The 17321-nt window shown below is 45.7% G+C and overlaps 1 protein-coding gene across 2 annotated transcripts in view; it reads left to right on the top strand.

The window, feature by feature from the left end:
• EFCC1 (EF-hand and coiled-coil domain containing 1) overlaps nt 1-2834 on the top strand; it is a 54778-nt gene extending 51944 nt beyond the window's left edge. For both annotated transcript variants that reach the window (XM_071550971.1, XM_071550969.1), the window contains exon 8: nt 601-2834. In XM_071550971.1, the coding sequence (XP_071407072.1) occupies nt 601-734 (134 nt within the window). In that variant the 3' untranslated portion in view covers nt 735-2834. The remainder of the gene's footprint in view (nt 1-600) is intronic.
• The last annotated feature ends 14487 nt before the right edge of the window (nt 2835-17321 follow it).

Raw genomic sequence — 17321 nt, 5'->3', positions numbered from 1 at the left:
GAGAGAATCCACACCTGGACCATAGGTCTGATGCTCTTCTGGTGGAAACAGAAGAGGAGAGTGTTTGGATCCACAGCACACAGTGTCCAGAAGGTCCTGCTGCTTATCCTGCACATGAATACAGACTCCAAAGTTCCTCCCTCTGCAATAGCAGCACAGCTCAGCCCCCTAAAACTGCAGGTGTGACTCTCTGTCCACTCTGCACCACCACTGCCATGAACAGCTCACCTGCTCTGCTTTCCATTGTCTGGCTCTGCACTTGATAGGACTTAAAAGCAGCTTTCCTAAGTCTTGGTAATCAAACATCTTTGACAAAACTAAGTGGATGGTTGGAATGGCAACTGTTAATTGGGAGATGAAATAGTCTTTGTTCATGTCAGTGAATGAGGCCTCAGTGGGCAGAGTATGAAGGAAGAGAACTAGTAGAGAAAACAGTCTTGCTCATAATTTTTTAAGGAATTCATTACTTGGTTGCCAAATTCAGACATTTTGTGATAATTATTTGAAATGGCACCTGTGAAGGAAAGAGCTTGTTGTGACTGTGAAACTCAACTTTCTGTCTTGGTTCAAATTATAATATTTACAATTTTCTCTTCAAAGGCAAAGCCCACCTGTTTGAAGTCCTGGACACTCTGCATCAGGAGCTGATGGGCTGTGAACTCCTGCACAAGGAGCCTGTGGAGCAGGGGCAGAGCCCCCAGGCCTTGGCCAATGCCCTGGTGATCTCGTGCTGAGCCGCAGTGCCAGCGACGCTGCCAGCCCCACCCAGGAGGGCACCCATCCCACAGGGCACCCACCCACCCAGGCACACACTCGCCCAGCAGCGCACTCACCCATCCCACAGGGCACCCACCCACCCAGGCACACACTCGCCCAGAGGGCACCCACCCACCCCACAGGGCACACACCCACCCAGCAGGGCACACACCCAGCAGGGCACCCACCTCACAGGGACAGGGACAGGGACACCTGTCCAGCTCAGCCACACCCACACTGTCCAGCAGTACCTGGCCAGTCCCACCCTGAAAGCCAAGCTGCGGTGCCATTGGGCAGGGTGGCACTGCTGTGCCAGCCCTGCCATGGTGAGGGCTCTGCAGGAGTGCCAGGGGAACCCTCCCCGTGCCTGGATGTGGATCTAGGACTGTCCTGGTGCACCAAATGAAACTGTTCCAGACACACTCGCTGACCCACTGAGACTCCCAGCCCTGCTTGGCAGCTGGGCACAGTTTGTGGCTTTGGTGGCAGCCTGTGCCATCCCTGGGGGGGGAAACAGCTTCCTTAGCAGCCAGGGCACAGAGGCACTGGGATGTGGACACACACAGGAATGTGTGCCAGCAGTGCAGCTTTTAAGGGCTCTCTGTTTCTGACTCAAATACCTTATTTAACTCTGAAGTTACATTTCTTATTGCTCTGCTGAACTTTTGTGCTGGTTTAAAAGTAAACCGGCAGGAGAAACGAACCCAACACAAAAGAGATTATAAGTCAGAGTTACAATTTAATAACAATATTACAATAAATGCAATGGCACAAACAGAAATTGGGTTTAACCCACAAACCCAGCAGTAGAACCCAGCCCCCTGGGGCACAAACACAGTGGGGTTTGGTGACCCCTGTGCTGAGCCCCACGTGGTTCCCTCGAGTCCAAAGGAAAAGGAGGTGTAAAACCTGTTGGTGCAGATGATGGCACAGTCTGGTGGAGAGTGGTGGGCTCCTCCTGTCCAGGTTCTGCTTCTCCTCTGGATCCAATGAGTGGTCCCCCAGTCCCCAAACCCCAAGATTGTCTCCCCTCAGGTGCAGGTGGGAGCCCCCAGTCCCTCCCCCAGGGCAGGGAGTTCCACACTGGGGGATCTGACTCTGGGAGTCAGGGGGATTTTGGAATCGTTGCTGGCCCATGAGCAGAGCTGAGTCCTCAGGTGGGTGTGAAGGTGCCAAGGACTCCCTGCAGGGCAGTACTCCCAGCTCCTCTGCCAGGCTTCTTTCCCAGCCAGCTCCCAGCCTGAGGGCTCAGGTGTGCCCTGGGCAGCTACTGCCAATGGTCCATTGGTACCAGTTGCTGGGCAATGGCCCAGAGGGTTTAGAATGCCCAGCTTTGGTCACACCCACACAGGGATAAACTGGTCCTACCTGCTGAACTAGGACAATTTTATATTTGCAATTACAGTGATGTCTTAGAAGTCTGCCAGTGTCTTTCCTGACAATAGGCAGACCTTACATAAAAAGTAAAATTTAAGTGCTTGGAAAATGTCCAAAGCAATCTTTTTCCCAGGCTCTCAGGGAAAAGAAGGGCTGGAAAATTCCCTTTGCAGCAGCTGCTGTTGTTGCTGTAGCAATGACATGTGCAGTGCACAGCTTAGTTCTCAAATTTGATTTCTCTCAGTGCAACTGCAGAGTCACAAAGGCAGACCCCACATGCAGGAAAACTACTGTGAGAAGCTGAGCCTAATCATGGTGCCACACAACATTTTAGCCAGCAACAAAGCTATTCCTGGTGACAGAAGTACAAAAATAGGTTCATTCCAAGACGCTTTTGCTGTTTCATTCATCTCTTGAACAGAAACTAAAGAAACAGAGTTCCTAAATGATGCAGCTGAATTTAGGTTATTAAAAGGATGCACTGTAGATCATTTAAGAATGTGAAATGATCTGCCTGAGGTAATGCCACCAATGAAGTAAGACCATTCAACTGTGCATGTATGACTTTTTTCCCTTGAAAATGGTTTTATACAGGAATAAGGTCCACAATGCCATCTGGGGAGTAAGAAGATTTCTATTCTTGATACTCAAAATACACTGTGTAGCTCACAGACAACTCCATTAAAAATCGTAACACATCAGAGCCATGTTGGTAACAAAAATTTGCATTATTTTCATTTTATAGGGGAAAAAAGGATGCTTTGCAAACAGTGGAACAAACTGTTCAGTGTTTTATCTGGTTGGGTGTTTGTGGTTTGGGGGTATTTTTGAGATTAACAAAGGAAGATTTTAAGAAGAGATTTATATTCTTAATGTACATTTTTCATAAAGATGAATTAGACAGGATATCTATACATAGAGCAATATTCTCCCTGTAAGAACGTGTCTACTAAACATATTACTAACAAAATACCATGATCAATTACTTAGTATATACTAAAGTATATGCTCATATTATGCACTACAAATACCATCCACTGAATGTGCAACAGATAAAAATTTAAATAAGCAGAAGAAGCAGCAAAATCCTACCTTGCTACGTTCGCCTCAAATACTGCAACATGATTATTTCTTTAAGAAATGCCTATGTCAGATTAATTTGTGATACAACAGCATAAGCCAATTCACTTTTTAATGATAAAAGCTGATTATTTTAACTCCAAAAAGTAATTAATATGGAGTAAGTCAGACTTGCAGTTCTTCAGGATGCATCAGGACACAGCCCTCAGCCAAATTCTTGCTGGAAATCAGAGGCAATGCAAGAGCATTGTGCTTTGAAAGAGCTTACAATTGATTTTTTTCTTAGATCTGTTTTATCCTGAGCCTGTCAGCAGCATTTCACAGGCTGCTGAATATTTCCTTCTACACTGTTTAAATACCAGATTTTAAACCAATGGGACTAAGAAATTTCTAGCTCTGCCTCAAAAGCAGCTGAGCTTCCACAGGGGGATTTACTCTGTGGAACATGTTCAAAAGAGTCTGCACAGTAATCGTGGGGAGCAACCCCAAATCTCTGGTTTCCTTAAAGAACCAGCTCCTTAAATCAAGCGATTACTGCAGATTCCAGCTGCCTTTTTTCCCCCCTTTGCTCTTCTGAGTAGTGGAATTGTTCCTAGATAAGCAGCAGCTGAAATACCTAATCAGTGTGGTGGATCTGCACAAAATTTAAACATGTGATGGTACTTCACATTGCAGGGAAGATCTACCCTCTTTGAACACACACAGCACACTCACAAACCTTCCATTTAAAAAGTCCAAGCACAAATCCGGTGTCTCAAATCTCCGCAAACACTTTGGTTTATTGTGTATTTACTGAATGGTAACAAATGGCCATTTTCTTGCATCTTGATTTCCAAGTGATGAAAAAATTATCACAGGGAAAGAGTGCATGTGCTACACCCACTGCCTTGCAGCTCCCAGCCTGGAAGGTTACTCAGGGCTTGCCTCTGGAAGGGTCCTGGGCTGCTTTTCCTGTTGAAAGCCAATGGGCATCCACAAAGGGGCAAAAACAACCTAATTATCGCTCTGAGACACTCTTGTTCAACTCTGGCCTTATAACATGGCTGAGATTTTATCCCTCCTGTGCTGGTTTAAAGGTAAACCTGCAGGAGAAATGAACCCAGCTCAGGAGAGATTATAAGGCAGAGTTACAATTTAATAACAAGATTACAATAAATGCAATTGCACAAAGAGAAATTGGGTTTAACCCACAAACCCAGCAGTCTAACCCAGCCCCCTGGGGCACAAACACAGTGGGGTTTGGTGACCCCTGTGCTGAGCCCCACGTGGTTCCCCCGAGTCCAAAGGAAAAGGAAGTGAAAAACCTGTTGGTGCAGATGATGGCACAGTCTGGTGGAGAGTGGTGGGCTCCTCCTGTCCAGGTTCTGCTCCTCCTCTGGATCCCTTGAGTGGTTCCCCAGTCCCCAAAGCCCAAGATTCTCTCCACTGAGGTGCAGGTGGGAGCCCCCAGTGCCTCCCCCAGGGCAGGGAGTTCCACACTGGGGGATCTGACTCTGGAAGTCAGGGAGGATTTTGGAATCATTGCTGGCCCATGAGCAGAGCTGAGCCCTCAGGTGGGTGTGAAGGTGCCAAGGACTCCCTGCAGGGGAGTTCTCCCAGCTCCTCTGCCAGGCTTCTTTCCCAGCCAGCTCCCAGCCTGAGGGCTCAGGTGTGCCCTGGGCAGCTGCTGCCAGTGGGCCATTGGTACCAGTTGCTGGGCAATGGCCCAGAGGGTTTAGAATGTCCAGCTTTGGTCACACCCACACAGGGATAAACTGGTCCCACCTGCTGAACTGGGACACAGAACCACCAATGCAACTCCCAAAATCTGAATAAGGAGCTACTGAACTGAGCAACAATATATTGAGCAGAGATAGAAACAAGATAGGAAGAATTTCAGATCCTGAAAGACAGAAATAATTCAGCACATAAGAGGTAAATAATCCCATGGGTGATTCTTTTCTGCTCAGGAAGCACCAAAGAGTCACTAATGCAGGAAGAAGCTGAATTTTTACAGCAATTGTTAGTGAACACCAACGATTTCTTATAGTGTCCCTGTACCTACTTATTTCAGGTATGGAATCAGGATATTTGGATCTGCAAAGAAAATGTCTTTAGCAAGATTCCATTTGGAAAGGGAAAAGAAAAAGATAGACAAACAAATTTTTCCTATTATATTGATAAATCTGGAAATTTTACTTTTGGGGTGATAATTTTCACCACAATGAGTTGCTCTCAAGGACTAAAGTCTGAATTTATACTGCAGGTGTTTCAGGTTCTGTGCAGGGCGTAGTCCATCCCAACAGCCCCAGAGACTCTAGAAAGGGTTCTTTAAAGCCATTATTTGGGTTCTTTTTTGTAACTGTACAGTGGGTTGTGCATTTTCCTCCCAGTCAAGAAGCAGAATGGTGTATCCAGCAACAACCATTTCATGAAAGGAAATTGTTGCAAGTCATGGTAGACTGACCTCAGCCTGTCCTGTTACTTCCAAGTCATTCCCAACCTCTTGGGAGCTGGATGTGATAAAGATCACAAACAATTGAAAAGTACAGGAAGAGAGGAAAAAATAGGTCTGAGACTCTGAAATAAATCATATTCAACAATTCTGAGCCTACAGAAAAGATTTTACTGACAAGAACTGTACAAGAAAAAGCTCTCAAGAATATGTAGGAGAAACCTGTCCCTGCATTACCAAGAATTCTACCTTTGACAAAACACCTTTTTAAGTTCACTTAAACTGTTCCACTTCAACTGAATCCCATTGTGTGGTGGAAAAAAAACCCAATGCCATGAGAGTCCTAACCTTTTTTATAATGTGGAAGCCTTTAAAACTTGAAGAATTGATATTCCTTTACTCTTTTGTTCATACAAGGAAACAGCAACTCCAATTTTACTAATCTGTTCATGCTTTTTAAGCAAAAAGGAGCTTAGAACTAAAAAGTAGGAAGACCTTTTAAAGCCATTTTAAATCTTACAAGACATTTGACATTGCCTTATAGGCAGAAACAGACTTAATAACAAAAATCAGCACATGGGTCCCTCAAGTCCTGCTACCAAAAATGGAAGAACCAATTCTAGCAATATGTATGAAATCTTTGGAAATTCCTTGTTACAGATTCACCTCATTCCTGTACAGATGAATAAACTCTGTAAATAGTTTTGTAGCTGCATCTGCTGTTGAATGATAACATTATGGAGACCTGGTCATAACTTCTGCTGAAAATAAACAGTTGCAGATCTTTGAGGGACAGTGGAATTCAAGTTTTGAGTGGCTCATAAATTGTCACACAAGTAAAAAGCAAAGATAAGTCACATTTTCCTTTCTTTCTTCCCTGTCCCTCCTTGTCCAGCCATTGCCACATAAAAATTTCCATACAAATTATAGCAGGTATGGACACAGGAATGCTGATAAATCACCTCATGGCCCCACTACAACACTGCAAAACCCTCAAAATGCCATTGGAAGCATTTTGCACAATTATGAGAAGAGAAATGACCCATAACAGCCAAGTCATTCAGACTCATGTTGAATTTTTCATAGTAATAAATGGATAAGAATGATTCAGAAAACACCCTTAGCAGTTGGTATCTTGTGTTTACACTCCCCCACCATTATTAACCAGGGGGTGATTTTGATGCTTCAGCAATCTGAGCATTGCATGTTCACATTTGTGCTGTCTAACCACTGGTGCCAGGGAATGGTGAATTCCACAGCTGCATCTGGTGCACTGAGTCACCCATTGACTCTGAAAGAGAAAAGAGACCAAAAAACCCCAGTTTTATGAAATTTCTAACTCTGCTTTGCAAAATGTTGTTTGCACAACAAGGCTGCTGAACTCATGAGCAGCATGAAGTGCTGGAGTTGCTTTGTTCCAGTACAGCCTGTCCAGCAGTTACAGAGCCCAGTGTGCCATGGATTGGAAGCCACACATTAAGGTAAGCTGGACACTTCAATAGGATGAAATGGTAAAGATCCAAGATTTTGGAGAGTTAAAGCCAAGAATTTACAAGTTTGACAGGTCATGGCATTGAACAAAGGAAAGACAAAAGTCCAACAGTGATGAAGAGGCTTCAAGACCACCTGAGGGATGAAGTCAGGAGAGCACCACCCAAATTTCAAGCCAAAAGGAAAGCTCTGCCCAAGATTTCACCCAGTCATTAATATGGAAATTAGAAAGTGTTAACTATGAACTTAAGACTATAACTGGCTCATTTTACACAAACAAGTCAGGCACATTTTTTCCCAGTATGAACTGGCTTTGTCTCCAGTGTTGTCAATAAATACCTTTGCTGCTAAAAAGACAAAAGGTTCCTAGCAGGTATTTATTTCGAAGTGTTTTCGCTATCAGACTCTCCCTTCCTCAGTTCCAGGGCCTCAGGATTTGCTGTTTCCCCTGAACTTCTCTCCTGCATTGGCAGAATAAATGGTTGTCTACCTGGAGAATGCAGGTGAGGGATATTTCCCAAGCAACAGTTTCTGCCTGTGCTGACAAGGGACCTGCCTGTGTCCGTGCTTTGCATTCCCTGCTCACTCTGTAACAACTCCCATTTGTCTCTGTGCTCTTCAGTGCATGTGGGGCTTAGTAAGAAACAGCACATAAAACTCCCCTCAACCTCAGAACAACTGACATGGGGAAACTGCTCCTCATTAGGGAACTCTCCCTAATTGTGTTTTACCAGTCCATATTCTCTTGTTTCTTTGTATTAAGTAAAAATTGGATATGCAAGAACAACAAAATATTTGTTTTCATAACATGTGCAGAAACTGTATTTGATAAGCAGAAGAACCAAGACACTTACTTTGAAAAGTCAATGCCAGGTGAAGAAAATGAGCCCATGCCTCTTCTTGGCACACCGGTAGCAATGGCACATCCCAAATTCCCAGAGCTCTGCCATCAAGTCAGTCCCATCACACCAAGTCTCCTGGAGTCTGGAGAATACTGGGAGAAGCACCAGGTGCAGTCATGCCTTGAAAAGCCTGTTGAAATGAAGAGTTATTCTTTTTGCTGCTCATTCACAGCATGTTTTTAGATCAAAACTTTCTGATTTGGCCCTTCCTGAGCACTGCTGGACACACTACAAGGTCCTGTCCATGTCACACTTGTGCCCAGTACTAGTTAAAAATCCCAGAGGAGTTCTTTAGGCCACAGCAATCCTCCAGAACTCCTTCTGGCTGAGGTGCTGCATGTTTATCTCTTCTAATATCTCAGAGGGAAATGGAAAAGAGCTCAAGGCTTACCAGTTCCCACTTGATACCCTTGGTGCAGAGGAGTTGGTCCCTACCAGCTTTGGAGACATCCCAGTCCAGGGACAGCAGAAAGTCAGGGCATCCCAAGAGTTGCCTCAGCTTGTGTGAAAAGGATATGATTTGTTTTCAGTTAAAAAAAAAAAAAGAAAAAAACACAAAAGTCTGGTATGAATAATAATAAGGAGGAGGAAAATATGATTTCTGTTCAGAAAATTAAAAAAGGAAAAAAGCAAAGTTACCAGACAACAGAGGAGAGAATGATGTCACCCTTTCAACAGACCTGACATCGCTGGTGAATTTGGTGATGTTATGACTCTGCCTTTCAGAGGGACAAGGACCCAGCAGGTGATGTCCCCACAGTGGCAGAGGGAAGAGGAGATGATGCATCAGTTCCTTCCACAGCTGGAGGAAGGACAAACTCAGCAAGCACAGCAGGAATTTTCCAGTGAAATGCTCTGGCCAGAAAAAGTGCACTTGGTTACGCTGAACTTTGCTGGCATTGGTTGTTCCAGAAGCTGGGCTGGGTAACAAACACCCCAGGGTATGGTGCCATCAGGAGAGGGAAGATGGAATGACAGAAGAGGGGCTTAACTCTAGCCCCACACAGGACCATGAACTCCCTGCCCATTTATCCTCGTTCAGCAGCTGGGACAAGTTTATCCCTGTGTGGGTGTGACCAAAGCTGGGCATTCTAAACCCTCTGGGCCATTGCCCAGCAACTGGTACCAATGGCCCATTGGCAGCAGCTGCCCAGGGCACACCTGAGCCCTCAGGCTGGGAGCTGCCTGGGAAAGAAGCCTGGCAGAGGAGCTGGGAGAACTCCCCTGCAGGGAGTCCTTGGCACCTCCACGCCCACCTGAGGGCTCAGCTCTGCTCATGGGCCAGCAACCATTCCAAAATCCCCCCTGACTTTATCCCAGTCAGATCCCCCAGTGTGGAACTCCCTGGCCTGGGGGAGGCACTGGGGGCTCCCACCTGCACCTGAGGGCAGAGAATCTTGGACTTTGGGGACTTCTGGGACCATTTCGTCGGACCCAGAGGAGGAGCAGAACCTGGACAGGAGGAGCCCACCACTGTGGCCCAGACTGTGCCATCATCTGCACCAACAGGTTTTTCACTTCCTTTTCCTTTGGACTCGGGGGAACCACGTGGGGCTCAGCACAGGGGTCACCAAACCCCACTGCGTTTGTGCCCCAGGGGGCTGGGTTACACTGCTGGGGTTTGTGGGTTAAACCCAATTTCTCTTTGTGCCATTGCATTTATTGTAATATTGTTATTAAACTGTAGCTCTGCCTTATAATCTCTCTTGTGTTGGGTTCATTTCTCCTGCTGATTTATCTTTAAACCAGCACATCAGGCTTTTGGAGAAAAACACTGACAGAAGCTGTTCCCCTTTGCTTTTCTCCCCAGTAAATAAGGATACTTTGCTCTGATTCCTATGATATCACTATTTCTACACATGTGTATCCTTCTGGTACAAGATGCCTTTTTCTTGCCCAGATTTGCTGAAAGTTTTTGGTTTAAAGTAAAGGAAACAAGACACTTATTGCAGGATGTATCCACACATGGAATATGTCAGGAGCAGCTGCTTCCAAGCAAATGACCTGTTCTACCTGTGCACTCTGGTTTCCTAAGGAAAAAGAAACTCTGGTTACTATCCATGTCTCTGCAATAAGCTTATGGCTCTAAAGGGAGCCTGAGTGATTTTGTGTTTTGGTTTTTTTGTTTTGGTTTGGGGTTTTTTTGAAAGACCAAGGTCTTTCCAAGCTCTGAAGAACGTGGTGTGTTGAGGAGGCCTCCTTTACACACTCCCCTGATTCCCTGGGTATGCAATGCCATTCCTGTTGTTTTAATACTGCACAAAGCAGCACCCAGACCTCACACTGGATTTAAGCATCCTGCCCCTTGGGCTATTTCATGCAAATGAAAAATGCTGTTAGGAACTTTGTACTCATGAAAATTCACCTCATACCAAGACCCCAGTAAGACCTTTTAAGTCTTTCAAAGCTGAATCTCAAGAGTATTTGTTCAGTCATGGGTATCCTCGCCCACTTCAAGATGCTACTTTATGTGCTGACTCTGAACAAAAAGACAGGTACTGAATTTCAGTTTACAGACCTTTTCAGAAGCAATAAAAGCCTAAAAATAAGGTGACATCTGCACTATTTGTTAGTTTCCAGCCTCCTGAAGGCTGAGAAAATCTCAGTCCTCACTGAATTGAGAATTAGTGTCTGTGCTTCTTTCCTCAGATATTCAATTTATGTTCTCCAGGAACTTTGCCCTGAGTAAAACTGCTGACTGCTCTGTGTGTTCTTTTATTCCACTATTAATCACCATCAAAATAAGAAGCTTCTTGAACAAATATTTCCAAACACAAGGGTTTGATGGCCCTGCTTAATACATCGGGGTAAAAAACAATTTTGGAACTCTGGAAATGGATGGATTGCCATTTTTCTCAGCCCTCAGGAAACACACCCTTTTTTCACCCATTCGCTGAAAATAATAAACCCATTCACTGACTGCATATATGTGGAGGTTGCTCAGTGAGGCAGACATGTACCTGGACATATATTCTGAAAAGGGGACCTCAATGCTCCAGATCTGGTCTTAATCATAGAGATTTATCAGAAATGCCACAGAGTTTGGAGAAGAAGAAAAGAAAAAATAATTGGGTTCACTACGACACAAGTGGAGACATCCCAAGAATGTGGATGATGAGTAAAGGCAAAAGTAAAGCATGGAAGCAAAATCTCAGACCAGAACACCTGGATCTCACTAAATCAGCCTAGAACACTTGGATCTCACTGAGTTACATCACAGTGAAAGGCTCCTTAAAGCAGCAAAGAGCAAAAAGTGCTACTGAAAGGAGCCAGTGAGAAAGACTTGGTGGAAAGGGTAACACCATGGACTTTTCTTTCCTGTGAAGACATAATATTTCAGGATACTCCCCAATGGGAAAAAAAAATAAAAAAGAAAATATTGCAGATTTCATGTAGTCCTAAAAGCTGAGCACTGTCCTTTGGCCTGTGTGGTGAAGGTGCTGCAGCCAGACCTGCAGAAAGCAGCCAAATGCTGAGTGGTTTCAGTCAAATCCTCAGGGTGAGCTGCTGGTTAAAGAGGACACAGAGTTCTCTTCTCACCACAGGCTCTGGTTTGCCCTGTGTGCTGGTTTAAAGGCAAACCAGCAGGAGAAACAAACCCAACACAAAAGAGATTATAAATCAGTTACAATTTAATAACAAGATTACAATAAATGCAATGGCACAAAGAGAAATTGGGTTTAACCCACAAACCCCAGCAGTGTAACCCAGCCTCCTGGGGCACAAACACAGTGGGGTTTGGTGGCCCCTGTGCTGAGCCCCACGTGGTTCCTCTGAGTCCAAAGGAAAAGGAAGGGAAAAACCTGTTGGTGCAGATGATGGCACAGTCTGGTGGAGAGTGGTGGGCTCCTCCTGTCCAGGGTCTGATCCTCCTCTGGATCCAGTGAGTGGTCCCCCAAGTCCCCAGACCCCCAAGATTCTCCCCCCTCAGGTGCAGGTGGGAGCCCCCAGTGCCTCCCCCAGGGCAGGGAGTTCCACACTGGGGGATCTGACTCTGAGGTAAAGTCAGGGGGGTTTTTGGAATCGTTGCTGGCCCATGAGCAGAGCTGAGCCCTCAGGTGGGTGTGGAGGTGCCAAGGACTCCCTGCAGGGGAGTTCTCCCAGCTCCTCTGCCAGACTTCTTTCCCAGCCAGCTCCCAGCCTGAGGGCTCAGGTGTGCCCTGGGCAGCTGCTGCCAATGGGCCATTGGTACCAGTTGCTGGGCAGTGGCCCAGAGGGTTTAGAATGCCCAGCTTTGGTCACACCCACACAGGGATAAACTGGGCCCTGCTTGCTGAACTAGAACACCCTCTTAGAGGCAGAGGCACTGCAGGTGTTCTGTGCCTGTAAGCTTGCAGAGAATGACACCTTGAGTGTCACTGCAGGACAACATCAAACCACCAGGATTTATCAAAACTGATGAGGAAATAAATTAGAAATAACCTCCCATTAGATCCAATAGCTGTAGGAAGTCTCATTGAACACAGTCATTAACTCTGGGCTTGAGAGACCAAATGAGGGCAAAGGGAGAATTAGATTGTGCGGGAAGAAACTTGCAGCATCTTTTAATGAAAGCACAGTCCTCCTCAGAGGAACTCTGCCTATTTATACGCTGGTATAAGTGACCATGTGATTAATTCAGCTGCCAGCTTGATAAAACTGACTCTCCAAAGTGTTTGTGTATCAGCATTCAGTGATAGGAAATAAGAGGATTAGCAGAGCAGCATTTTCAGCTCGTTTGATTTTATCACAGGGCATGCTATTTAAAGGATTTCCTTGGAACCCAACACTTGGAGGCACGTGATCAGCTTTCATTAGCAATACCCAGCCTAAGGACTATGAGCAGAACTTGGAAAATGGGAACTAAAATCGCTCAAAACACCAAGTCCACTAAAAATGTTTAAAAATTTAAATATAGTACATTGCTTTGAAATGCAGTTATCATGGTTTTGAGGGTGCAATGCAAAAACTGGAAAACTGGGATTGGCACTAACCTTATCTCCTATCCTACGGCACTGTGGACCAGCAGAGATGGAGAGCTTTGCTCAGGTCAGGCCTTCCAGCCCCATTAAAGTGCTGCAGTCGTGGCATTTCCACCAGGGCAGGGGGCAGCTGGGTGTGCATTCCTGACAATCCAGCTGCTCTGACCCAGGAATTCAGCAGAACCAGGTGAGGTCTGTCTGCAGGGACTTTGTGGGGCTTTCCATGTGTGACCAGAAGATTGGGCAGAGTCTTGTGCCGCTCACAAAGCCAGCTGGGCAGATCTGCAGATCTGGGCCCCAACTGTGTATGAACATCTGGCGAAGGTGAATTACCGCTGGATCCATACCTAGGGCTCAGGAGCTATTTCAAAGGCAGAGCTTTATAAAGGGCAGTATATAAACTAACCCTGTTATCACTCAGGAACAGAGAATTAAGTTCTCCCATGAGTTACCATTGTAAACTCACCACCTGGGCTTTTCCAGTGAAGTCCTGTCTGTCAGACACTAATTACATCTTAAATGTTGTTCCAGTTCAGCAGGTGGGACCAGTTTATCCCTGTGTGGGTGTGACCAAAGCTGGGCATTCTAAACCCTCTGGGCCATTGCCCAGCAACTGGTACCAATGGCCCATTGGCAGCAGCTGCCCAGGGCACACCTGAACCCTCAGGCTGGGAGCTGGCTGGGAAAGAAGCCTGGCAGAGGAGCTGGGAGAACTCCCCTGCAGGGAGTCCTTGGCACCTCCACACCCACCTGAGGGCTCAGCTCTGCTCATGGGCCAGCAACCATTCCAAAATCCCCCTGACTCCCAGAGTCAGATCCCCCAGTGTGGAACTCCCTGGCCTGGGGGAGGCACTGGGGGCTCCCACCTGCACCTGAGGGGGGAGAATCTGGGGGTTTGGGGACTGGGGCACCACTCACTGGATCCAGAGGAGGAGCAGAACCTGAACAGGAGGAGCCCACCACTCCCCACCAGACTGTGACATCATCTGCACCAACAGGTTTTTCATCTCCTTTTCCTTTGGACTCGAGGGAACCACGTGGGGCTCAGCACAGGGGCCACCAAACCCCACTGTGTTTGTGCCCCAGGGGGCTGGGTTATACTGCTGGGGTTTGTGGGTTAAACCCAATTTCTGTTTGTGCCATTGCATTTATTGTAATATTGTTATTAAATTGTAGCTCTGCCTTATAATCTCTTTCGAGTTGAGTTCGTTTCTCCTGCCAGGTTACCTTTAAACCAGCACAGTGATCTTCCAGGAACAACTGTTCAGTGTGGCCATAAAGTTCAATGTTTTGACTTCAACATTTCCAACTCTTCAAGCAGGAAATATCAGGACTCAGTGGGGCTGAAGGCTGATTTTTTTATCACCAAACTCTTTAACCAAGGACAACGCCACAACTCTCAGAGTGCTGAATAATCTCCTCATGCATTTTACAATCCTACTGCAGTTGTTATGCAATAACATGGTGAGGATGTTTAAATATGCTCAGCAGGCTTACTGCATAGTTAGCAGGGGTTGGAACAAGGTTAATTTACAGACTTCTTGGTCTGTCATATGGGCAGTGTCTGTGTCAGCAAACAGAATGACCCAAAAGCAGCATCAGAGCAGAGAAACAATCTGGAACTGAGGACACCACGTCCAACCATTTATTCCAGGAGAGGAGCAGCTCTTTGGGACAACCTTTGATCTGGTCCCAGGCACTGAACATCCATTACCACCTGGAACAAACCACAGGTATTTCCTGAGTGAATATTGCAATTTAATTTCATTTGAAAGGCACATATGGAAAATAGAGAGGATGGTGAGATTGGCTGTGAAAGTTCAATCCCACCAGGAAATAAATCTTTACCATAAATGCAGCGTTGTGCTGCTTGACTGGAACAGGGATTGGGTTTGGAATGACACACACTGCACAAGGAGCTAGAAAAGGAGCTAGAAAATCAACTGCTTTTCTTTAGAGTAAAACAAGCAAGGCACAGAGGGGCACAGTGCCTCCAGTTCACCCACCCGGAGGGGGCCTGTGAAGCCAAACTAGGAATATTTATTTCCATGAACAGGCTCAAACCCTACGAGTTCTATAAAACACCACCATGTGATGAGACACCTGATTCAGACACACCACTCAATATGCGCGTTTTGCACTTGGGATGTGTTTTTACCTGTGGAAAAGGTAATATCCTAAAAGAACACAATATTTCTTTCAGGCAATTCTTTGAATAGGTAAATCAAAGCTAAGAGGTTGATGCAGAGTGGATGCTCAGCATTTCAGAACCGAATAACTTGAATGACCCCTAGTGGAAAGATAAGCAATCGCTGGGGATGGCACAGAGAGTTCTGAGGAGGGAAAGCAGCAAGGAGGGAGGTCCTGCATCAGAATAGGTGGGACAAGAAAGTATAACTTAGAAGAAGAATTTCCAAAATTACAACTGTTCACCTGCCTTCTGAGGAAATGGGATGTTTGATCTGACACAGGTGAGATTACAGCAGGTCAAACCACAATAAATGTGCAGCAGGAAACAACACAATAAGCAGAATATGGACAGGAGGCAATTCTAAGTCCTTCTATGTATAAATACTCAAAAGACTTTACCAGACCAGGTCTCCAGCAGGTACAAGGAGTACTTTGGCCCTGAGGTGGCAAAAACTCCTGATTTGAGAGAAACCAGTTTTTCTCAATTCATTTCTGCAAGCAATAGTCCTTGATGGGTGAATAAATGTCATGATTGATCTTTTTTTTGCTTCCTTCTTCTTGCTTATTTGTATCATGCACTAATTACCAGTGAGTCACATCTAATTATAATCATATATTTTTGTTACTCTGTTCTCACCAACCTGTTTGAAATACCAAAGAACAGATTATACCAAGGTGATAGACTTTAAAAGAGAAGCACTTTTGCTGTCCAGTGACAATGTGATGTGGCCAGTTCTTTCAACACTGGAAATGGAAATAGGGCTTGAGAAAACTTCTGTGGTTTTAGGTCAAGGACTGGTCACTGACAGGAATAAAGGACTGAAACTCCGTAAAAGTGGCTGTAAAAGATAATCACATCCTCTGCCCGAGTTTCCTCTTAGCAGATCACATGTTTGAATTTCACATTTATCTCGAACTTGCAGCTTTTGTCCCTAACCACAAGGAGACCAGTAATGCCCGTCCAGCTCCTTCTCTCCCTGTCTAAGCAGGTGCAGCACCCACAGAACTCACTGGGAAAGGCAAGGCCTCCAAGGAAAGCTAATCCAGAGCAATGTGCTCCCAGGGGTGAGGTGGTGACAGAGGTGTTTGGGAAACAAGAGTGTTCAGAAATGCCTCTCCACTGAGAGCAGACAAAGCCTCTCTCATTCACAAAAACTTCAAAGGGATCCACTCTGTGGAAAAAATACTTTCGGACTATAACAAGATTATAGCAGATTATAACTATTTTTTTTCAAATTGGCTCTTAATAAATCCTCTTAAATGAAGAATCCCCATTTGGCCTACAAAAAGCTATAGCCCTAAAATCATAAATGCAAATGCCTTGTTCTTCTGCCAGACACTCCCTGCCCAGAGCTGAAGAACTGCCACATGGGCAGGGGGCACCTCTGGGGGCTCAGCAGGACCAGCCACTTCTGCCACCTCTGTCACACAGCAGCTGAGTCCACCAAACAACAGGAAAATTGTTATTCTGAGGGGCAGAATTCCTTGGCACACATGGCATGGATTGTGATATACATGAGGGCTGGCAGACATTTGACAGACATCCCATGGCCTAGGGATGTACTTTGCCAAAACAATGAAACAATCCCAACGGCAGAAGGATCTTACCATTACTACCAGTCCACTCAGAGTTCCAGCCACTGAACATCTGACAGGCAGATGAAAAAGTCTTTTCAGCAAGGAATCACTTTTCCTCATCTCATGGGAGAGATCAAAATTCAAACAGGGTTTAAAGTATTTCTGTCTTTTCCCTCAGGCACTGAGTTATCTTTTAAAATGCTGAAGAGCAGAGAAACATGTTAAGGCATTTTCTTAAGAGAGTTCCTGACAAATGCAGGATGCTGGTAAATTGATTAAACTTCATGAAGAGAAGCAGCTTAAATATAAGTATGAATGTCCCAGTTCAGCAGGTGGGACCAGTTTATCCCTGTGTGGGTGTGACCAAAGCTGGGCATTCTAAACCCTCTGGGCCATTGCCCAGCAACTGGTACCAATAGCCCATTGGCAGCAGCTGCCCAGGGCACACCTGAACCCTCAGGCTGGGAGCTGGCTGGGAAAGAAGCCTGGCAGAGGAGCTGGGAGAACTGCCCTGCAGGGAGTCCTTGGCACCTCCACACCCACCTGAGGGCT

The sequence above is a fragment of the Pithys albifrons genome, chromosome 3, assembly GCF_047495875.1.
Source record: "Pithys albifrons albifrons isolate INPA30051 chromosome 3, PitAlb_v1, whole genome shotgun sequence".
NCBI lineage: Eukaryota > Metazoa > Chordata > Aves > Passeriformes > Thamnophilidae > Pithys > Pithys albifrons.
This window is presented reverse-complemented; position numbering and strand designations above follow the sequence as displayed.